Source organism: Aulonocara sp. 'chitande type north' Nkhata Bay, linkage group LG3 (genome assembly GCF_057382095.1).
Source record: "Aulonocara sp. 'chitande type north' Nkhata Bay isolate Kocher_YH1m ecotype deep benthic linkage group LG3, A_spYH_male_GT1.1, whole genome shotgun sequence".
Lineage (NCBI taxonomy): Eukaryota > Metazoa > Chordata > Actinopteri > Cichliformes > Cichlidae > Aulonocara > Aulonocara sp. 'chitande type north' Nkhata Bay.
The window spans coordinates 51,495,363-51,519,292 of NC_141346.1; the positions used below are offsets into that span (position 1 = coordinate 51,495,363).

Sequence of the window (23,930 nt, forward strand, 5' to 3'; positions counted from 1 at the left end):
TAGCACATTTACAAAGCAGTGTCAATGGTTGAAAGGTGTGCTTTGTTGTGTTTACTAGAAGATAAGATAAGATAACCTTAGTCCCACACGTGGGAAATTTGTTTAGTCACAGCAGGAAGTGGACAGTGCAAAAGTTATGAAGCAAAAATTAGAATACAATAAGAATAAATACAATACACAACTGTACAGAATATAATAAAATAAAATACTATATACAGTAGAATAAAATAGAATAAAATATACAATAGGATAAAAGTAGAATACAAATGCTGTATACAACTGAGTAAAAATACAACGATGCCAGAAAAGAGTATTGCACTTAGTGTTATTGCACATGTGTGGATGTGTGTGTTTGATTAGTTAAAGTCTTTGTTGTGGAGTCTGACAGCAGTGGGGAGGAAAGACCTGCGAAATCTCTCCGTCCCACACCGTGGGTGCCGCAGCCACTGAAGGAGCTGCTCAGTGCTGTCAGAGTCTCCTGCATGGGGTGGGAGATGTTGTCCATCAGGGATGACAGCTTAGCCATCATTCCCCTGTCACTTAGCACCTCCACTGGGTCCAGAGGGCATCCTAGAACAGAGCTGGCCCTGCGGATCAGCCTGTTCAGTCTCTTTCTGTCCCCGGCAGAGATGTTGCCACCCCAGCAGACCACACTGCAAAAAATGGCTTAGGCCACCACAGAGTCATAGAAGGTCTTCAGGAGTGGGCCCTTCACTCCAAAAGACCTGAGTCTCCACAGCAGGTACAGCCTGCTCTGCCCTTTCCTGATGAGGGCGTCTGAATTATGAGTCCAGTCCAGTTTGTTGTTCAGATGAACACCAAGGTACCTGTAGCTGTCCACAGCCTCAATGTCCGTACCTTGGATGTTCAGTGGTTGCAGTGGAGGATGTTTGTGCCTGCGGAAGTCTACCACCAGCTCCTTTTTACTGGTGTTGATCTGGAGGTAGTTCAGCTGGCACCAGTCCACAAAGTCTTGGGTCAGTCCTCTATACTCCCTGTCGTCCCCATCAGTGATGAGGCCGACTATTGCAGAGTCATCAGAGAACTTCTGCAGGAAGCACTGGGTGGAGTTGTGGGAGAAGTCTGCAGTGTAGATGGTGAAGAGGAACGGAGCCAGAACCGTTCCCTGTGGGGCCCCAGTACTGCAGACGACCCGGTCCGACACACAGCCCTGAGTTTTCACATACTGTGGTCGGTCGGTGAGGTAGTCCAGTATTCATGTTGTGAGGTGATGGTCCACTCCTGAATTCTCCAGCTTGTCCTTCAGGACCGTCGGAAGAACGGTGTTAGAGGCACTGGAGAAATCAAAGAACATGATTCTCACAGTGCTCCCAGCAGTCTCCAGGTGAGAGAGGGAACAATGTAGGAGGTGAATGACGGCATCATCCGCTCCAATGCCAGGCTGGTAAGTAAACTGAAGTGGGTCCAATGATGAGCTCACCAGGTGCCGAAGCTGAGCCAGGACCAGCCGCTCCAGGGTCTTCATCAGGTGGGAGGTCAGAGCCACCAGTCTGTAGCTGTTGAGGTCCTTGGGGCGTGAAGTCTTTGGCACTGGTACAACACAGGAGGTTTTCCAGAGCTGTGGGACTCTTCCCAGCCTCAGGCTCAAGTTGAAGAGGTGCTCCATCACCCCACACAGTTGGTCCGCGCAGGACCTGACGACCCTTGAGCTGATGCCATCTGGGCCCGCTGCCTTCTTGGCTTTAATCCTCCTCAGTTCCCTCCTAACCTGGGTGGTTGAGAGAGACAGGCTGGAGCCTTGAGTTGAGTGTGTGTTGGATGCTGTTGTTGGGGTTGGGGAGGAGTGAGCAGGGTGAGTAGAGGAGGTGTGAAGTGTCTGAGGTGTCAGAGGTGGAACAGCAGCAGTGGGGGTGGGTGAGTCTGCAGCCGATGTTGAAGACTGCCTCATGGATGAATCAAATCTGTTGAAGAAATGACTCAGTTCATTTGCGAAGTTAAGTAGTGATTCATCTCGTCAGTCATGAAAGGCTGCTGTCCCCTACATATGCTGCTTGTATAGGTTAAAAATATTGGAATCAGTATTGGTATTGGCAATACTTACCCTGTATTTATTTGGTATTGCAATCAACACCAAGATTTGCAGTATTGCGCTAGCGTATTGCACAGTATAACACTAGTGTGTACAAGGATAGGATCCTGAAACTGAAATGACAATAGCAGCTTGTCCGACTGAGACGTATTAAAGTGTCCTTTGTGAAAAAGGCCCTCTGGGTGCACCTGTTATGATTTACACATGTCCTTTTACATGGGCGAGTGATAAGTGTTAGAAAGTACACTAAATGCCCTTTGATTGAATGTGGTTTTAATGTGTTGTGTGTTGCTGTTTAATCCATAAAGCTGAATAGATTACAGAGGCAAACCCATGGGCTGTCTGCCTTTGCCTCTGACTCAGTCTGTAGTGTTGCAAGCTTGGGAGAAAGCAGAGGCAAAGATACCAACGGTAGATATTGTTAATTATGCCTCCAGGGACTTCCTCTGCACTTCACAAGTGTTCCTATCTTTTTATTCCCCCTCAACTCAAGAATATATTATTTAGTCAAAAATGTTCGCCATTTTTTCCCTCTGTTTTGGCCTTTTTCTCATCTTACCCTGCAGACAGATTTAATTACATCAGCATCTTCTGTGAGGGGATTGTGTGTGTGTGTGTCTCAGTTTATTTTGGTCAAAAAATAAAGAAAGTGGTTCTGTGAGCGTTATCAGTCATGAATGAGTAAGGTGACAGTGAGCTTATAGGAATTGAGACCCTGGCTATGGATTGATGTGCACTCACCAGATCCTCAATCTGAAGACCTGAATGAAACTCTCTGGCTAGGCCGTCTTTGGCGAGGCCACTTGATTGCCCAGAGCTTCCTCCCTCTCATTCACATGAACCAGGGGACACACAAATACCTACTCACAGACACACACGGGCAATAAATTAAAGTGCATGCTGTATAATGCCACCACAGCAGCGCCAAATCCCCTCTCAAAGGCATCAATCAGGACGCAGCGTCTCGCATTGCGGAGCGGAATGACTCTAACGGCCGTCCCGAGCGCTCCCACATCCCGGTCTCCCTCTCTGACCTTTTCAAGACACTTAAATGATATCACACCCTCAGATAGATTATACCCTCACTTCAATGGACATCGAGGCCCCATCACTTCAGCCCCCTTTTCACGGCTTTATACCCAATCTTTTCGCTTCACTCTGCAGCACAGTCATGATGGCAATGCATCAGAGGAGCTAAAGGGATGACACCGGAGGGAGCTGCTATTGTTACCACTGTCATCAGCAGCCGTCTCACAGAGTAATGTGGTGTCTGGAAATTGTTATTAGACAGCTGGGATGGTAAAGATAATGGCGAACAGTGGTTGGGATTATGTTGCATAAATGATATTACATAAACTCGCTATGATCTGCGGTTCAACAAAGCACTTTACAATGAATTTCTCGCTTTTGTAAATATTCAAAGAAAATGCTTTTGTATAACTATAATCAATTTGATGTATACTTTAAACCTGTTGCTGAGAATTACTGTGCTATAGTTCTAGCTAGAGATTTACATACTTCCATTGTGGACACTATAGTTTTGTCCCCACTGGCTTTTTAGTAATTTCTTTGAGCTAGGGTGACATACAGCTTTAAGAGTAACTAGAATTTTAATTATATAGCACAAAGTAAAAAAAAAAAAAAAAAGGCTTTAAGGCTAATCTTAAAAGTAGAGAGGGTGTCTGTCTCCTGTGTATTTATTTTGTTGTTTTCTGAAATAAACACAGGGTCAAAATTATATATACACTATACTGCCAGTAGTAGTTGCTCGTCTGCTAGTGACATCGCTTTCTTAATCCACAGAGTTTAATATGATGTTGGCTCACCTTTTGCAGCTATAACAGCTTCAGCTCTTCTGGGAAGTCTTTCCACGGGGTTTGGGGATTTTTGACCATTCTTCCAGAAGCACATTTGGGAGGTCAGACATTGATGTTGAACCAGAAGGCCAAAGGTGTTCTGTCAGGTTGAGGTCAGGGATCTGTGTAGGCCAGTCAAGTTCTTCCACACCAAACTCACTCATCCATGTCTTAATGTGTCTTGCTTTGTGCCCTGGTGCCCAGTCATGTTGGAACAGAGAGGGCCATCCCCAAACTGTTCCCACAAAGTTGAGAGCATGAAATTGTCTTGGTGTCTTGAAGCATTAAGAGTTCCTTTCACTGGAACTAAGGAGCTGAAATCAACTCCTGAAAAACAACCCCTACCAAGCTTTATACTTGGTATAATGAAGTGAAACGAGTACCGTTCTCCTGGCAACCACCAAACCAGACACCTGACTCTGTGGGATTTCCAGATGGAGAAGTCTGATTCATCAATCTGGAGAACACTGCTCCACTGCTCTATAGTCCAGTGGTGGCGTGTTTTTCTCAATAAATGCTTTGCCTTGCACCCTCGGCTATTTAAAGCTTGGATGCAGTTGCTCGGCCATGGAAACCCATTACACGAAGCTCTCTACACACAGTTCTTGAGCTAATCGGCCACATGAAGTTTGGAGCTCTGTAGCGACTGACTCTGTAGAAAGAATCTGTGCACATCAGCATCTGCTGACCCAGATCTGCAATTTACATGCCCTAAAACTTCATGGCTGAGTTGCTGTCTTTTCCAGTTGTTTGTAGTTTGTTATAATGCTACTAACAGTTTACTGTGTAATATTTAATAGTGAGGAAATTTCACGACTGTACATCTGTTTGAAAGCCCCCACCTGAATTGTTTTCTGTTCTCTCTACATGTCATGCTTTTGGCTTTTATGCTCTCTAAGCCATTGGTGGAGTTCTGAGGAGGTTTCTTTGTCTTCAGTTGTGCTTCTCAAATCTTTTCCTCTGTAACTCATTCACCTGTGGATATTTAAGGCCTGATTGTGCAGCAGTTATTTGAACAATATTACTTAGCATTATGAACATTATGCACTCTGGCTTCTCACCCTGTGTGAATATTTCTTCAGCTAACTATGAGTTTTTTGGTTTGTTTTCTGCTTTTTAGTTCTCAGTCCATAACCTGTTAAAGAAACTTTGTTCCCACTCTGTCTTCTCTGGAAACACTGGTGCACACCACCAGCCGCTCACCTCTGGAAAGAATCCTGCAAAGAGACGGACTTACCTGCAACTCACCTGCCTGCCCACAGTCTACTGTCTAGGAATAGGCCCTCCTCATCTCAGATCCCTCCAGAGCTTATTTTCTGTAATCCCTCAAGTAATAAAATCTGCTCACAATAGATTAGAGGTCTTTCAGTAAACTATGTTCAATTTTAAACTCGGCGAGAGTGCCAGTAAAATGATAAATAGGTTAGTTCTTAGATTGTGTTTTTCTACTCTACCTAAGCACTCAAAGTGCTTTATACAACATTCACCCAAACCCTTTTTTTGTACACTTAAATGTTTTTTTTTACCTAACATTTATACATTTATGCTGAATGTATAAGAGAGCAACTTGGTGTTCAGCATCTTGCCCAAGGATACTTTGGCATACAGACTGGAGAGCCAGGGATTGAACCACCGACCTTCCACTTATAAGGCTACCTACACCTGAGCTACAACTACTCTAGCAAAACATGACACCACCAGCTAGCTTGCTGACCAGCTTTCTGCATGTGCTTCATTTCATGCAATCACCTCAAGGTACATATACAGTGATTTCTACCAAGTTGCGTTAAGAAAATAAATGAACCTGTACAACAAAGCTTGATTTTTGTTTTACTCTAAAAGATGCATGTTGTACAATCTTCAGTTCTAGAAATGATTAAAACTATTACATGTTGCTTTGACATTCATGTGCATGAGGAATGAATCTGATTTGCATCTCTATATTCAGCAGCATTAAAAATGTTCTTGAGCCAACATTAGGCCCATGCACAGACTCAGCTGAGACAAAATCAAAGTAAGAAAGGAGATTTCATAAAAAAGAAAAGAGAACATTAAAAAATAAGGCTAAAATATATGCTATTTTATCACCCACTGACATAGAGCTGACCAACAGGTTTGGACTGCATGCCTGAAGTTCAACGCTTCATCAGCATTAACTGCGTAATGTTATATATAGTCATGAATCAGTCACAGCGATTTTCCTTGGCTACATTTTAGCTGAAAATACTGTTGGTTTTACTGCAGTAGAATGAATGTTACCTTCAGGACTTGTGCTTCTAATGGACTATTAATCCACTCTTGCTAAATTCAATATGGTTGACATATTATCTTAATTTCAAGCTGATTTCCTCTGTTTACTGTAACTGTTTTCCAGTCTGACCCCAAGTTCAAACCCCCAAATATTAATTTTACTGTCACAGAGACACTTTTTGCTGACAAACTAGTTATTAACCCTCAGAGTTTTACCAGTCGATCTATGTCCCTGCCCTAACCTATGATCGTGAGCTTTGGGTAGGGTCTGAACGAATGAGATATAAGCGGTGGAAATGAGCTTTCTCCAAAAGATGGCTGGCCTCTCCCTTAGCAATACGGTGAGGAGTTCAGTCATTTGAGAGGGACTCGAATGATTAAGAAGACCAGCTACTCCTCCACATTGAAAGGAGCCAGTTGAGGGGGTTTAGGCATCAGACTAGTCTGCCTCCTGGGTGAACTGTTCTGGAGAGATTATATCTCTTTCAGCTGGCTGAGAATGCATCAGTGCTCCTCCAGATATGCTGGAGGAGGTGACTGAGGAGAGGAAGGTCTAGGCTTTTTTGCAACCCAGTCCCAAAAATGGAAGTCTGAGTGGGTGTTTTTAAAGAATAGGTTACCAATATTGGAAAGACAAATATTTTTTGCCAGACTTTTTCTTTGCTGTTTTAAAATGCTCACATTTTCCAGTTGTGACAAATGTTCTTTTGTTTATCCATAAAACAAAACATTTTTCCCCAAATACATGTTCACAGGCTCCTGCAGTTTCCACTTGATTTGACTTGCCAGGAGGAATATTTTTAAGGCAGCCCTTAATTCTAGACCTGGGTGATACAGTGGTGTGAAAGGGTGTTTACCCCATTCCTGATTTGCATATTTGTCACATTTACATCAGGTAATGTTCAAATGTTGGTTCATGGTTTTCTTCCATTTTTGATCTACTGCAGAATATTTTTAAGGCAGTTATCTGCTATAAAAAGCCAGGACAGGAAAATCTCCTCAGTTACTTTGACACAAATGCATCTGCTGTGATGCTTAAACCTCTGATGAAGTCTCACAAGTGTCAGCTTTGTTTTTATAACCAACATAGATGTAGAAATATGGATATATACTGATAAATGATCATTATTATAATATTTCTGGCTGTATGAGTCAAAATTTAATCGAATCAAATCGGGACGTTGTGAATCTCAATCGAATCGATTATAGAAATCAGTGACGATATCCAGCCCTAAACATCCTGCCAACAGCGGTGGTGGTAGTGTGATGGTCTGGGGCTGTTAAGCTGCCTATGGACCTGGACGACATGCTGTGATAAACTAAACCATGAATTCTGGTATCTACTAAAACATCCCGAAGAAGAACGTCTGGCCACCTGTTCATGACCTCAAACTGAAGCTTGATGAAGACTCTGGAGTGGCCTAGTCAAAGTCCTGACCCGAATCCTATCCGGTTGTTCAGTCTGACGTCAATAGCCATGTCTGGACCTAAACTCCGCTGCAGGTCCATATATCAAACGATCACTATGGCATTACTGAGAGTTGAAAAACTGTCTAAAGTCTTTCATCTTTAATAAAATGATCAGCGTTCTGCTCTACCAGGTGTAAGAATTGAGTTTAACATCCAGGCATCCATGAAAACGGAATTTATGACATTTAACGGAGTTAGAAGTTAGCAGGGAGTTAGCTCGCTAGCTTCTATCTAAATACAATATAGCATGTCCTGACTGCGGGGTTTTGGAAACAAATTAAAACGTACAGCTCTGCTATCACTTCCAGCATAAATGAAGACAGAAAACTAAACAGCAGTGACGTTTGTAGGGTTACTGAAGTTGGGCTAGCTGGTATATAATGATGTGCTACGTGACCTCTAGCGACACAGCTATGTTAGCATAATATAAACAAGCTAACTTTTTTTCCACTCGATAAAAGTTTACGTGAGTGTTCTCGGTGGTCAGGAACAAATGTAATCGCATGGCAGGATGCTGTAAAAGGACCAAACTTCAGCCAGGAGAACATCTGAGATAATCCATCCACAATACGAGGTTAGTTATTCATATACTGCTGCATGGGCTGGGCTGTAGTTACATCCTAAGGTTTTAAAAACTGAGCTTAAATAAATGATTAGCGGTAATAAAAGCCGAGGGAGGTCAGCAGTGATCACTGAGTGTTTTAGGAGCTTTTTGAGATTAAATAGAAGAAAATACATAACATTAAACATGTTAACAACACAAAAGCCATATTAAACGCAGACTACTTTAGGCCCGGAAGTAGGATTCGTCACGTCATCACTTAACAATCGGATTGAAATGCCGTGGCATGACCTTTAAAAAGCGGATAATGCTCGAAAACCCTCTAATGTGGCTGAATTACAACAATTCTGCAGAGATGAGTGAGCCAAAATTCCTCCAGAGCGCTGTAAAAGACTCATAGCCAGTTATTCCAAACGCTTGATTGTAGTTGTTGCTGCTAAGGGTGGCCACACAAGTTATTAGGTTTAGGGGGCAATCACTTTTTTACACAGGGCCATATAGGTTTGGATTTTTTTCCCCTTAACAGTAAACACCTTCATTTAGAAACTGCATTTTCTTTGTATTTGTGTTATCTTTGTCTAATATTTGAATTTGGATAATGATCTGAAACATTTAAGTGTGACAAACATGCAAAAAATAGGAAATCACTTTTTCACACCACTGTATGAAGTGATGTTTCGCATATCGTTTCCTCTCCCAGTAAAAGGAAGTAAAAACTAAAGAGTTTAAGAGACATCACACTCCTCTTTTGAAGCATCTCACTCTGTCTGCTGAAGGCTATGGTTATCTCTTACCTCTCATTTGGCAGACAGCTAGTGTCGCTCCCTCAGCTTGCTTATTAAGTGCAGTGTGGTACAGCATTATCTTGATAAATGTTCCTCTTATGGCACGGGATAGGCTGATGAATCAGACAGCGTTGGGCTGTATATGGCCAGTTCTTCTCACTGTCACAGTGTGATAGCAGACTGTGAGGTGGTAATGGTCCACTGACAAGCTGAGGGGGAGGTCTGACAGGTTATTCCAGGCGTTATCAATCCACTGAAATGTAGCAGCGATGCAGAATATGAATAACTTGGGAATGTGCACACGAGGTTTACCCTCAGATATTAAACAGTAAGTGGTTCACCTACCAGTATTGAACAACTGCTGGGGGATCCCAGGGAGACATTATTGCTTCATTTTATTTAACACATCTTATTTTTGGGAGTTTAATTCCATCTTCCCTGTGTGAAATTTTCTAAGTCAAATATCATTTGGGAATATAAAAAAGGAAGTTACTCCTTAAAGAGCCAAAAGTTTTGCAGCTGAACTTCAGTGTCACGAGAAGTTCAATTTAACCCGACTCTGAAATGTCACCTGAAGAGATCTTTAAGGGTAAAAAAAAATAGAATAAAAACCACAAGGATGTCATCACGATCATCTCAAATCTGACCTGAGATGACACGATCTGGATAGAGGATTGGAGTTTGTTGGATGAGGATGCTAAAGATTTTTGACTGTATCTCCTTGTGAGGTTACACAATATTTCACAAGAAAGATGACAAACTTAAAGAAACTTTATTACAGGGTCTTGCAGCACAGCTGAGACTGTCTACCTAGGTCTCAGCTTTGCAGCTGAAAGTTGGTACCATTAAGAGTTACGCATAACATGCTAAGCTTTTTGTTCTTAACCGACACATTAACCACAAAGCCTCCTACTGCTCAGGACTCATCAGGCTCATTCTGGGCAGCTTGCTTATGACCTCCTTCCCCAGGCCTTGCTCCCTTCCTTTTTTCCTACTTTGGGACAGGACTAACAGAACATCTCGGATCCAAGGAGCAAAAATAAGCTTGCTCCAAATGTTGTCTTCTGGGGTCATGTTTAGAGATAACGGGTGGGCTCGGAGTAGAGCCGCTGCACTAAATATAGTCTGCTGTGGAGGTTTGGGTAACCGACTAGGATGACTCCTCAGAGACGAGGTGCGTTGAGGGTGTCCGATTGGTCGGCAGAGTCTAGGACACACGGGAGATTATGTCTCTCAGCTCTGCATTTCTGTGAAAGAGTCAATTGCTGGAAGAAGGGGGGTCTGGGTGTTTTTGCTTAGAGTGCTGCCCATGCAAACTGGAACTATAGAAGAGGCAGAAAATGCATCCAACCACAGCTTCCTCCCACAGCCTAATAGCATGCATGTTAGGTTAACTGGTGACTCCAAATTGGCCATAGGTGTTTGAATGGTTGTCTCTCTGTGTTAGCGCTGTCCTGAGTGTAACTGCTGCTGACTCTTTGACAGCAGGGATTGGCTCAATCTCCACCACAACCCTAGATGTCTTTCAGGTTTTCATCACACTGTTTTTGGAGCATTTAACCAGCACAAAAATGGATATGATACAACAGATAAATACAGGGAATATATTAATAATATCCAGTATATTTGTGTCTGATCCCCATCATCTTTAAATCAGCCAATGAGTGACATTGCTAATGCCATGAGGATCCAGTTTACATAACCTACCTCAAAATTAAAGGTGACATTTTTATCATACAGGATGAATATTTCTTATTTCTTTCCAGCATCCAGCAGATAGCTGGATCACTGTGCACCACTGCTCTGATGGACTTGGAGCCTTCCAAAACACCAGCTGTGCAATCCTCCTATCAAACCTTCAGCTCTTGCCTTTATCTTCTTTGCGAGGCACATTTTTTAATCATAAACCTGACCTCACAAATCCGTTTGTAGTGTTGTAACGCGGGGCGTGCTCTCCACATACACCGCTAATCCCTGGATCCTCTGAGTAGGACCATGATTTCCTGGACGGTGTTGCCAGGGGAAAGGTGGTGCCCAGGACCTGTTGGAAATGACAGCTGAGGAAAGCGGATTGAAGCGAAGGCATCACAATAACATTAAAGACAGAAGATAGCGAAGAGTCCCTCGCGTCAGCGTGTAACGGGTGTGTGTCCGTTTGGGATATTTGGCAGCTTTAGCCTGACAGCTAATCATTTCACTGTGAACCGCGACTCGTAAGCTAACGACACCCACTCTCGCTGAGTGTGTGTGCATGTGGGTGCATGCATCTGTATGGGTTATGTGTGTGTGTATACATTTCAGTGTGGATGTGTGTGTGTGTATGACGCTGCGCTTGGATTCACTGTCCCCATCTGTCACGTTAGCTAGCATGCTAATTTGATGAGCTAATATTGGCTAATAAAAGAAATTAGCCGACTCTGGGCGAGGCACCGCACCGACATTATCACTGCGAGTCAGACCCTGAGCTAATACGATAGTACACACTGATTGCAATCTCTTCTAAGCAGAACAGCGTTATTTGCTGCCTTTAAAGAATCGCTTAAGAAGCCTGCGTTGACTTTTAGACAGCAGTGTAGCTAATTTTCTCGGCTATTAGCTTTGCAGCTAGAAGTGGGGGGGCTGGCTCGCTAATTGACCCAGTTTGGTGGGGCAAGGGCCAAGATATCATTCCGCTCGACTGAGCTTTGTTTACATTACAACTTTTAGGCTTCTTACTTTCAGAGCACGTTATTTAATGCAATTATTCAAGCCTATTAAAGGACAGCAGTATTTTTAACAGCACATCATTGACGTAATGCATTCCCAAATACGCTAAACCCTTTAAAAACTCCTGTCCCGCAATTAGTCCGGCCACCTGAGGCACCATGTAGTACATTTAACTTCACAGACTCATTCCTTTGCTCATGGTCGTGTTTACAACCAAATTACAAGTCTGTAATGTCATTAAAAAAGTAATAGCTCAGGTTTTTATTAAACGGTATGTATGTTTTTGAGTTTTACTTGCTGTAGATACATTGACTCTCCTTTAAGGAAGTGAACACTTGTACTCTGGGGGTGTTTCTACAGTGTCTCCAAGAGGTCAGGGTTATCATATTTAACCAAAACTAACGTGAAAAACACGTTTTAGTTAAAGAAAATAAAAACAAAAACTAGACTTTTGTTAAAACTAACTGAAATGATTTTGGGAACCTACGAAAGATACGAAAAAAATATGTAGAGGTGATATCGTTAGTTTTAGTACTTTTAGTAAATGTGTTATTGTATCTTTCTTCATGAGGCTTTGGTTGGTCATGTTTATTGCAACTTTGGATGGCTACAAGACTGCGAGTCTACTGCTTTCAAAAGGTTGCGTGTTCATAATGTAACACCGGCTCTGATTTTCCTAAATCTTGTCTCTAGCAAAAATTCTTGCAACAGTGTCAATGGCTGAAAATGCTAAAAAATAATAGCTATGTAAATAGCTAAATGTAATGGTCACTGAAACCTTGAATGCTAAGTTTACCAACTTGCCGAAAGAGCTTGTTGTTAATTGTATTAAAGTAATTTCATGACATTTAAAGTGAATGAAGCTGGATTGAAACATGATAGGTGTTGGTAAAAAAGAATTATTGGTGCTCATATGATTAAAAAAAGGCTGGAATTTCCACTTTTAGCAGTTTTGGTCAAAACATCAGTGTCACCTTTTCAGCTGTTATGATGCATTGGCGGTTGTTCCTTAATGTCATATGTTTCTCTGTGAAAGTGCCTCTCAGAGTCTCATGATTCACACAAGGCTGGTGAAAACAAGGCGGATATTATATGGGTGAAAACATGACTGCAACACTAAAACTATCTGAGCACAGGCTCTGGTGTCAGGCACATCCTGTAAACAGATAGCCCTGTGGTTTGTTCTAGTGTGCTAAATGGTAAAGTTTAAAACACATAGTTATTACTGGCACTGTGAGTGTATAATTCGTCCCTCAGGGGAGCTGTTTCCACTGCTTTAGTCATCACAGTAGGGTTATTGTGGTTTTCCAACATTTGAGCACAGAGGTTAAAAATAATGACAACAGTTTCACTTTCTCTGTCCTCATTTAACAGGGTTGTAGAGATGGAGTCCCTGATGAGCGCGGTGACTCCACGCTCCCCAGCACCCGCCAAGAAACTTTCTGAGGTGGACTTCCGCTCAGGGGCAACCCTGGAGCAGCTGTCGGCACAGGTATCTGAACTGGTACTGCTGGAGCAGGGGGAGTTTGGAGACCAGACCGCCTTAGAGGTCCACACTGCCAAGGACTTCATCTTCAACATGCTAGGTAGAGAGGTTCATTTCTAATACACACTTCCTTTCCGATTCCCTTCCTGTCGTGACTGTTACAGGAACCTTGCAGAGATATGACACAAATGCACATATCTAATTAGCCAATAGCACGGCAGCAAGTCAATGCATTTTGACTTAAGACACTATCAAGATGACCTGCTTGAGTTTGGCCTCCTTTAGCATTAATCTAGTGCACAGCTGGTACAATCTCATCCTACCTGAGTATTGTTCCTGACCATGTCCATCTGCACCCATGTTCTAATGGCTCCTTCCAGTAGGAAAACATAACATGTCACAAAGCTCTAATCAGTTCAAACTGGTTTCTTAAAGACCATTTATGTGCACCACATATTTCTAACAGCATAACTTTTTGGATGGTAATCATTCATTTCCTGTAGCTGCAATCAATTGGGACTGGGTGGAAAAGGTTTCCCACAGATTTATATTGTATGTGCATGCAAATGTATGCGTGTGTATGATTTCTATTTCTGTAGCGATCATCTTTGCCGAGTAACTCTATTTAAAAACAAATAACAGAGCAGTGTCATTAGGTGTATCTTCAGTGAGTCTCACATCCTGTGTTGGGCTCCAGCTCCGCTTCTTGTTCATTAGTAGCCGTTAATTATCCACAAAAGGAGAAAACTTGGAACAGTGGGGCACCTTTCCCAGGAGTGGCTGACCTACCAAAAGTAGTTCAAGAACGCACTGACTGATTCGCTGCCAGTTATCACAAATGCTTAATTGCAGTTCTTGCTGCCAAATGTGGCAGGAAGGGGGCAAATACGCTTTCTTCTAAGGTTTCAGCCTCACCTCGGTCGGCACACCACTCTCACGAAGCCTGCTTACAGTGCACGTCTTTTCATGTAATGCCCACTGTTTTTGTTAAATGCACCTTTATGGTCAAGCAAGCATGCATGCATTTATTTACCCAGGGCTGTGCGACCTATGTGAGCAATGAGGAGTCTTTTTTAGCAACGCCCTGCTGTCGTCACCTGGACTCTGCCCAGCACAATCACACCATGCTGTGCTGGCTTAACATGCAGTGATCTGTGCTGGCATGCTTAATGTGAAATAATGATTAGAGTCATCAGCTTCATCCTGCTGTGCATGTGCTGATTTGCCTGTCCCTGTAGATTTAGTGCATCACAAGGCTCTTCAAGTACAATGAAAAAGTGACGAGTGAAAAGCGGTTTGGATTTGTGTCGAACTACTCGTCAGACTTTAGTACAGCGAGGTCATTTCTTTTTGACAGTTTTTGTTCGTAGTGAAATATAATTGAGGCAAAAAGAGTTCCCATTTAAGTGTGAGAGGATTCTCTTTCGTTTCGTGGCTCATATTGGGAGCCAGCATGCAGGAAAATAATGAACAGCGTAGACCAGGTACAGTATGTTTAATTTAATCCTTCCGTATGCACTGAAGCTCCAGTGGGTCATTAAGAAGTCTGAAATTAAAATCAAGAAAAGTACATTCCCCAGAAATCTGTTGCGGTGTGTTTAAGACTGCGGGAATAAAATCAAATCTTTTTTAAACAATAAAGCAGCCTCTCACGTGTGTAAAGGTATTTCTTGTTGCTTAGTTTTCATCTGAAGATTGAAAACGAGCACTAAAGTTTGGTTTTCTCTATAGAAGCTGGTCAGAACAGCAAGTTGGCGGCGGCAGAGCCGATCTCACAGACCCAGATCCAGCATTTGTAAACACGTGCTGGTCGTAGCACTTAGCACAAACATTCGCTATGTCGATGTTTGTTTCTTGACATGGAAGTGAAAACGAGAGACGCGGCAGAGAGTTTCTCTCTCTCTCTCTCTCTCTCTCTCTCAGCATGTAATGAAAGCAAAGCACTGTGGATGAGCTAGAACGCAGCGAATCAGGGTCGACCTCGTTCATGTTCACTTGTGAATGAGTTAGCCTTTATCACAAGGAGACAGATAATGTCACGCAGTCGCATTCATGTAGCATTTTCCCCATCCTACTGACCGGTCAAAGCTCTTTAGACTCTAAATCACATTTTAACCACGTGTTTATAAACTGCTTTATGCTCTGCAGTTCAAACATTCAAACATTCAAACATCTGCCTCATTGATGGCTGATTTAGAATCACCAGTAAACCTAACAAGCACGTCTTTGGACTGTGGGAGGAAGCCCGAGTACCCAAACCCACACAGGCACAGGGACAATGTGCAGACTCCACATGCTATCATAGTTCTCCTCAACCTGTCAGGTTGTTTTATTATGTGTAAACAGTCAAGAGTAGGTCTGCACAATAAATCGAAAACTTATTGTCATCGCAATATCAGCCTGCGCGATGGGCCCATCGCAAAAGACGACGTAAACTGCGATAATTGGGTACCTTAAAATGTTTACACACGTGCTTTAAAGAATTTACCAATCAAAGAAACCCCTTTACACATTTGACCAGTCGAATAGAGCCCTTCAAGGCATTAACCAATCAAATGGATTAGAGGCCCGCCTCCTACGCAGGTGGGGAGCGAACAACGCTGCAGCAACGAGTCAGAGTTGTAAAGGCTGAGGGCGAGACGCGTGACGAGAACGCTACTGAACTCGTGCCTAAAAAAAAAAAATAGTACCTCACTTATTTGGAGGTACTTTGGATTTGATAAAGACGACGTTCTCCAAACACAGGTGCTCTGCAAAACTTGCCGAACACTCGTGGCAACCACCAGAGGAAACACGACTAATCTCCACCATCATCTTCAATATAACCACAGAGAACTGTTTGAAGAGTTCCAGAAAGACAGGGCTAGCCAAACAAAGGTTGCTAATGTTAAGACAAAGCGCGCAGCAGTCCAACAGTCGTCTCTGTATCCGAGTTTTTCAAGTGGAACAACTTATGAGAAAACGTCGAAGCGGTACAAAGAAATAACAGAGGCCATTACACATTTTTTGACAAAGACATGATGCCTATAAATACAGTTAGCAGAGAGGGCTTCACCAGTCTGATACATAAAGTGGACCAGAGATACCGCATCCCCTCACGAAACTACTTTTCCCATGTCGCCATTCCACAAATGTACGAAACATGCCGCAGGACCGTCACGTTTGAACTGAGCCAAGCTGAAAACTACGCAAGCACTACAGTGAAGTTTCCTCTCCAGTTTTGACTTACATCATAACTGCTTGGTGAGTGGTAAAATGATGAACAACTGCACTGAGATAATTTGCAGTATAATCTAAGTTATGTTTATTTAAAACTAATTCTAGAGACCGGGAAGGATGTCTTTCAGAATTTTCTTATGTGGGCAATGTTTCAATGTTAAAGTGCACTTTGTTGTTACACTGCTAATACAGCAGCTTTCATTAAATAAAACTGTGCAGTAAAACGGAAATTATGTATTTGTTTTTTTTTTTTTTTTTTGCTATTTATTTTATCGCAAGTCATATCATTATCGCAGTATTGATCACAGTTATCGCACATCACAGGTTTTCCTAATATCGTGCAGCCCTAGTCAAGAGTAACAATAGGTGTAGAAGCCACACTTAGAATTGCACAGGGTAAGCTGGGAGCCGGCACATGTTCCTTACTTAATCCAGATAACTCACCCCAAAGTCCTCTTGTAGAAAACAATGCGAGGTTTATTAATCCACTTTCTTCTTTACAAAACAAATCCAGTGCTCAGACTTACTCAGAAGTTTGCATAAAGTCCAAACTGATCAGGAAACCATAATGCTTCACTCTCCAGCTCACACACAAAGTGTTCGGTGCTGCTGTGTGTTGCAGTAGCCCTGCAAGGACACACGTGTAATTCTACATGTATTCCAAATACTGTACATGAAGCTGACATCGCACAGGAGACCATAACAGAATGTAGTATGGCATCAGTGTGACGCTACAAAGTCAGTTATCCAGAGAGTCACAAATCAAAGTGACCTCTTTGAATTCTTTCTTGCGTGTGACCAACGACACAGTGTTAACTGAGATGATTGTATCTGCTTAGTTTTTCTGGAAACGCTCGAGTAAGAATTATCGTTGGTCTTATTAATTAATTAATTAGTGATTAGAGTTAATTGGATTTAAAAATATTTAGTGCGTAGTTTGATCGCACAGATGGCGGGCTGGCTTTGTTAAGACTTGATGCTCAGATGCTACTTGATGCTACCTCGGGCTGTGGGTGGACAATAAACTGGACTGGTCATGCAACACAGAGTACCTGTATAAAAAAGCCCAAAGCCGACTGTACTTCCTCAGGAGGCTGAGGTCTTTTAACATCTGCAGGAAGCTCCTGAGGATGTTTTACCAGTCGGTGGTTGCTGGAGTACTTTTCTATGCTGTGGTGTGCTGGGGGAGCAGCACAGCAAAGAAGGACTCATCCAGGCTGGAGAAACTGATCAGGAGGGCTAGCTCTGTGGTCGGCATGAAGCTGGACACTCTGGTGACAGTGGCAGAGAAAAGGACATTAAAGAAACTGATGGACATTATGGACAATGCCAGGCATCCTCTGCACACGGCCATTAACAACCAGAAGAGTCTGTTCAGTGACAGGTTGCTTCTCTCAAAGACAAGAACTAACAGACTTAAAAACTCCTTTGTCCCACACGCCATCAAACTGTTTAACTCCTCTCTGGAGGGGAGAGGGAGGGGAAACAGGAGGACAAAGGAGGGGGGAACAACTAAGCTGTAGTGCCTCTTCACCTCACTGTGCAATACCTTTTGTGCAATACTTTGTAAATAGTCAACGGTGCAATAGACTCAATACTTGAAATGTGCAATTCACTTGTATTTTTATTTTTATTCCTATTTATTCTATTTATCCCCTTCGTATATTTTATTTATATTGTCTCCGTATTTATATATATGTGTGTGTGTATAACTCTGTAACTTCTGTCGGTGCTGTGCTTTTTTGGAAATCGAATTTCCCAGAGGAACCCACCCGAGGGATTAATAAAGTTCTATCTTATCTCTTATCTTAGATTGTGTTTATTAGTAACAAGCGGAGTGTGTTTGTTTGTCCAATAGGTGGCACTCTCCTCCCTCCCTGCTGTCTCCTGTCAGCCAGCCCCTCTTTCTTGAAATGAGGCGTGTTTGGCCAGAAAGTTTCAGGTCGTTTTTTTTAATATATACACACTTCTTTCTCCCGTGTGTATTTTTATTACCAAGTTTTACATTGCTGTAGATCCTCTTGTCAGTGCACAGAGATGCCTGGATCACCCAGAATTGCTATTCCTGTCAAATCAGTACTGTAGCATTGCTTGACAGACAGCTTCTCTAAGTTTCAAGGCTTCTCCTCCTCTAAGCTGAAATAGCTTCATCAAACGGGCTGCTTCCCCCGGGGAGAAATCACACAAATCAAGATGGAACTTGGCTTTTTTTTTTTTTTTATCGTATCATTGTGTCACCAAGTGCAGCAGATATTCCTGTTTCTGTGTAAAAGTTGTTATTTTTTTCTTTCTAGCCTTTTCTTTTGCTCACTTCTCATTTTTCATGACTGTGTTGCAAAGCCCTCTGCTTTCCTCTTTGCTCTATCTTGGTTGAGAAGCTCTCTCTCTAACGCTCTTATTTTTTTCTTGGTTTTTGAGGCATCTTTTGCCTGCATAATCACCAATGGTTTGCTAGCATTTTCATAGCCTGTGCCTCACCACCTGCTGTGACAGCTCCAACTGCGTATGGAAAGGGGAAAGGAAAAAAACAGAAAAAGTTTGGCACTTTCCACTGAGGAAGACAGTTTGCGTTCTAGGAATATAAAGTTAAGTATGCGGCGGTAGCCACGTTAGCAGCTTCTGTGCCTCTCGAGGCGCTGCGGAGGAGGAGAAGCAGCAGCGAAAAGCAAATATCTTGATGGAGGGGCCTTGTTAAAGCATGCCGGCCTGCTGTTGGAGGGGCTGCAAAGGTGCTGGCGTGTCGATGCCGTACACTAGTGGCTTCGCTTCAGCTTTTTTTTGCCAGCCTTTTCTAAAGTTTGAGCTGCAAAGGGATCCCCGCTGGGATTTGCACACTGTCAGAGAAAAGGAAGGAGAAAAGAGATTAAACTCTTATGCACGCGCACGCACCCGGTGTACCCAGCGATTTCCCCTCACAGCGTGACAGATTCAAGAAGAGGCCCTTATTTACCCAGCATCTGAGTAAACACTGTGGTTTTGCCTTCAGGCTACAGTGGCGGGGGGGCTACTGTGGATGTCTTTTGAAAAACAAAAGTGTGATGAGGGCAGAAATAGGTCCACGCTGCCGGCGGAGCAGACGATCCGGTGTGGGCCCAGACGTACCCTTAACCCAGCATCACAGATCTTAAAGTTTGTTAGCGAGTTTAGTTCAGAGTTCATCTTCCCCCTCCTGATGTCGGGGAGAGGGAATTACTTTTGATCCAAGTTAAAAAAGTCACGAGTGTTCTTCAGCATCGGCCCAGATTCTGACATTTTTATCCGAAAAGTTCTCAGTTGTAGGTTGAAATGTTGAAGAATTACACTGTGTATGAATGTTTGAAGAAAAAACAGTTTTAACAAACTGTATATATTAAAAAACAAAAGTCAAATGAGAACTTTTCTTCCTCGTACTTGACATTAGTGGTGAGTCGATCACTGGGAGGGATATTCGGCATTTTTCAGATTTGGACAGAGGAGTTTTTGTAGCACCTGGGTTGGTGTTTGGTGCTGGCATGAGCTGTTTGTTTGGTGGAAATGTGTGAAGCAGCATCTGTACAAATTATTCTGGATAGAAGCATATGTTAAAATGTATGTTTATTGACTCAGTCATTGTGGTTTGTTGCAGTTATGCATGTCATTCTCTTGGTCATAACTGGATTCGGTATCAGTTCTAAAAACGTAGCAGTAAATTCTGAGTATACATCAGATCTCCGCCTTTCCTTAGTTACAGTGACCTCCGTTCTCGCCTATGTCAGCTGCTTTGCTGCTATTTTTCACACTTAGACCTCTTGACTGTGTGCCCATTTGAGTGATAAGTGGGGGTGGTTAGACTGAGAAGTGCCATCAGCACCTTAGTTGCTTTTGTCCAAGTCAGAAGAAGGATGAGTGAAAAGGTCACCTTGAGCTGTGAACTTATTAGTGAACATCTGAGTGATTTTTACCAGCGATATCACTATAATCTCATTTCATGAAGTTATCGTGGTTCTGTGAATGTTGCAGGCGCTGGCCTTTAGCACTGAAACATACAGTCTATAAATATATTTGCCCCTATTTTATTTTTAGGTGTTTTGGTGATTGTCTATTGTAATATCCCAAAGCTCTTGAAGGCACATTTATATAACTTGTTTTGTTGTGCCAACAGTCCAAAAACTCAAATATATTCCATTAATTATTAACTGAACCGTCTGTTCATATTTGAGAAGCTGGAACGAGTGACATTTTCAGTGTTTCAGCTGGAAAACATGGACTGTAAATGAAAGATGGATGTGGCCCCTGTGACGTCTCCCAGTTTGTGTTTTTGGCCTCAGAGTTAGTCTTTTAGGTGTGGCCGTGCTGGTTTTCAGGAGCAGGAAGTTACCATATTTAGACGAGAGGTTAAAGTTAGCAGCTAATGCTAGCAAATGTGATTAGCAAGATTCATCCATAATTTTAATTGGTGCACTGCAAAGACAGATGTACTCACATTACTCAGAGTATGATTGTGATAGTCCTGACTATACCGTAAAATATTATTTATTGCACCCTTAACGATGCATGTGGACGATTTGACGAGCGGTTCCTCTAACGAGGAAAATCATCCTTCTACACCAAAGATGTAAACATGTTAAGTTCACGGGGGCTGACTGTTTTGGATCCAACCTCATGTGGCCACTAGAGGAACTTAAGTTTTGGCTGACTGCTGTTTTCTTTTTTAGCCCTGGAGGTTGTTGCTTGTTTAGAAAATAAAATAAATGGATTAATTTTCCATCAGTTGACTAATCTTTTTTTATTATTATTCAATAATATGTAATGTAAGTTTGAAAACGGTGCTCGAACACTGTCATTCATTACATTTGTATGAAGATCTTAAAGCAGCTTGAAGCAGCCTTGCTCTTTAATATCCAAACATGGCCTCGTGCATTCAGCTAGTGAAGCTGTAGTAACACAGGAATGAAATGAATCAAACATAATCTTTGCTATTTGTGAAGAGCACATAGCAAATTGGCAAAGCCATTTAATTATGCAAGGATTGTGCACAAAATGCAGAGACTTGCATATTTTCTTAGCTTGTATAGCTTATTTTCCACAGTTGGGCAGCAGCAGTATCCAAACACTGAGAAGCCAGTCAGAGCAGAACATGTTATTCTCCTTCAACGCTTTAATATAGTGCATTTATCCAGCACTGAATTTGTCCCCTCAACCTTTGCAGCAGTTTCATACACACTCACATGTTGCGACGCATATTTCATTTTTGTGAGGGGCGGGAGGAAAAAAATCCCTTTTGGTTTAATTTGAACCGTCAAAACAGCAGCGGCATCCCTGTGGGAAAGCAGCTCGCTGTGGTCCAAGCCGTGTCTGGCCGGTCTCCCGCTCTCGCCCGTGAACGCTGGTGGGCTTCTGCGTGACTGATTCGCAGCTGGGTGCTGTGACTTCTCTGCCTCAGATGCTCCGGGTCCAGCTGTAGTTTTTATCGCTGGCTTGGGCTGGTGGCTCCACGTGGTCTCCTCTCTCTCATCAATTCTCAGTTAATGCCATTTTGTATTTAAGAGCCCATCTTCATTCGTTCTTGGCAGGTACGCAAGAATCACGGCGCTGCAGACAGAAAAGATGAATGAAATATTTGTGCTGGATTAGTTAGGCTTGGTTTCTGTTCACTTTCCGTCAGCTCAGGCTCACCAGTGCCAGGCAGCACAGATGAACAGCATCTTGCCTGCCATAAGCGATAGTCATTGTTGACACCTTTTTTTGGCACCTTGTAGCTTCAAATCTAAACGATCAGAAAGCTGGCGTGTCAGTGAAAATGACTGCGAAACACTAAATTGTTGCAACTGTCTGCATCCTGTGACTGAACATAGCCACAGACGTCATTCATTGTAATTGAACTTGTTGTATTTATCATGTTAAATAAGAAATATTCTGACACTGGGTGACAGTATCTGCTCATTTTAATAACTGTGGTTGACACTCTCATTTTTGCTCCTTCATAATCACACTCGGAAGTATTCCCGAGGGTAAGAAAAGGGAATAATTTGGGCAGTAGCTGTCAACCGATAACAGTCAAAGGAGGAGGGTGCAGCTACGTGAGGCGCTGGATTCACAGCTCACTCGCAGGCTCTCCAAAGTTTTTCACGAGAAAATCACCTCTTCGTTACAAACAATTAAACCCTCACCATTCATATTTTCTCCTAATTTGACTAATTTAATTTCTGCCTTCATTAAGTGTCTCAAACGAGCTCCCGTCTATACTTCAAAAGAAGACATTTGAACATTTCCAAACACAGAGCGTCGCGATGGACGGAGTGACTGAGCCTTCATATAAAATTCAGCAAGTGTGACATTAACTGATACACTGAACTCGTTCATGTGTAACTGCTCAAAACCCGAGCGAGGACCGAAGGAGACCTGGGGGGAAAAAGACCTGAATATATTATTGTGGGACTGATGTTGAATATAATCCAAGGAGGCAGTGGAGCTTGTGCTGGGTTTGTTTTACGTGTTAATAGGCTCTAGAGTTTGTCACTGATGCTGAGGTGTGCAGTTATTGGATGTGTCAGTTTATGGAGCTCTTTTGCTCCCTGACTGCTTACATTTCTGAATATAGGATGCAAATGTAGTTGGATTGGGTTATTATTATTATTATTATTATTAGCATAGGTAAACATGCTCTGTGTGCACTGTTTATATCCAGCACCTGAGCACATTGTGATGTAAATTGTGCAATTTGTGAACGTAATCCGACCTCAATCCATACCAGGTGTACGTTGGAAGTTTGAGCTAAGGAGCGTCCCGGAGCCACGTACACGTATTACCGTCGTCCCTCGTTTATCGCGGGAGTTCTAAAAATAACCCGCGATTGGTGAAATCCACGAAGTAGCCAGCTTTATTTTTTACAGTTATAAGTGTTTTAAGGCTATAAAACCCCTCACTACACACGTTATACACTTTTCTCAGACAGACATCAATATTTTCACACTTTTCTCTCTTTTTTAAACACTCACACAAGTTCGAACGTTCATAGAAAAATAAGTCCAGTATAGAATAAAACCAAAGATCAAACCGTGTTTTAGGTCCAGAACATGGGAATAGAGCAGCTGCCAGAGAATTCAACATTAATGAATCAAGGGTACGGAAGTAGAGGAAGCAAGAAGAGATGAGTTGAGTAAAGTTTGACTTATCTGACTGTTTTTTTTTTTTTTGCTTAATGCACCTTATAATCCGAAAAATACGGTAACTTCTACCTTCCTTTAGCATGTCCAGAAGTCCAACTTTTTGTGTGATGGTTAGCATCTTCCTCTGCCTTTTGGGTGCTACTGCAGGTGCCTTTGACGGTGCAAAACATTTCGTCGACATTGTTGTGTTTGTTGGAGACAAAAAATTACAAACATACAGTACAGCACTTCAGAGTCAGACTGCTAGTGATCAAAGATTTATGTAAATTGACAAGCTGAATGCAATCTGTACTGTACAGGAGACGGGACGGAGGAGATTGATTGACAATGGTCTACAGCCAACCAAAAGCATGCAAAATTGCGCAAAAAAAGTCTGCAAAACAGCGAAGCTGCGCAAGGTGAACGCCCTTATGGCAAGG

The 23,930-nt window shown here is 42.5% G+C and overlaps 1 protein-coding gene across 2 annotated transcripts in view; it reads left to right on the forward strand.

The window, feature by feature from the left end:
• Positions 1 to 10,787: 10,787 nt before the first annotated feature.
• Positions 10,788 to 23,930, forward strand: part of tmem102 (transmembrane protein 102) — a 28,632-nt gene continuing 15,489 nt past the window's right edge. Inside the window, exons 1-2 of one of the 2 annotated variants that reach the window (XM_086285154.1) lie at positions 10,788 to 11,186; positions 13,054 to 13,265. In XM_086285154.1, coding sequence (XP_086141280.1) covers positions 13,064 to 13,265 — 202 coding nt within the window. In that variant the 5' untranslated portion in view covers positions 10,788 to 11,186; positions 13,054 to 13,063. The remainder of the gene's footprint in view (positions 11,187 to 13,053; positions 13,266 to 23,930) is intronic. The other variant, XM_086285153.1, reaches the window with a different exon arrangement.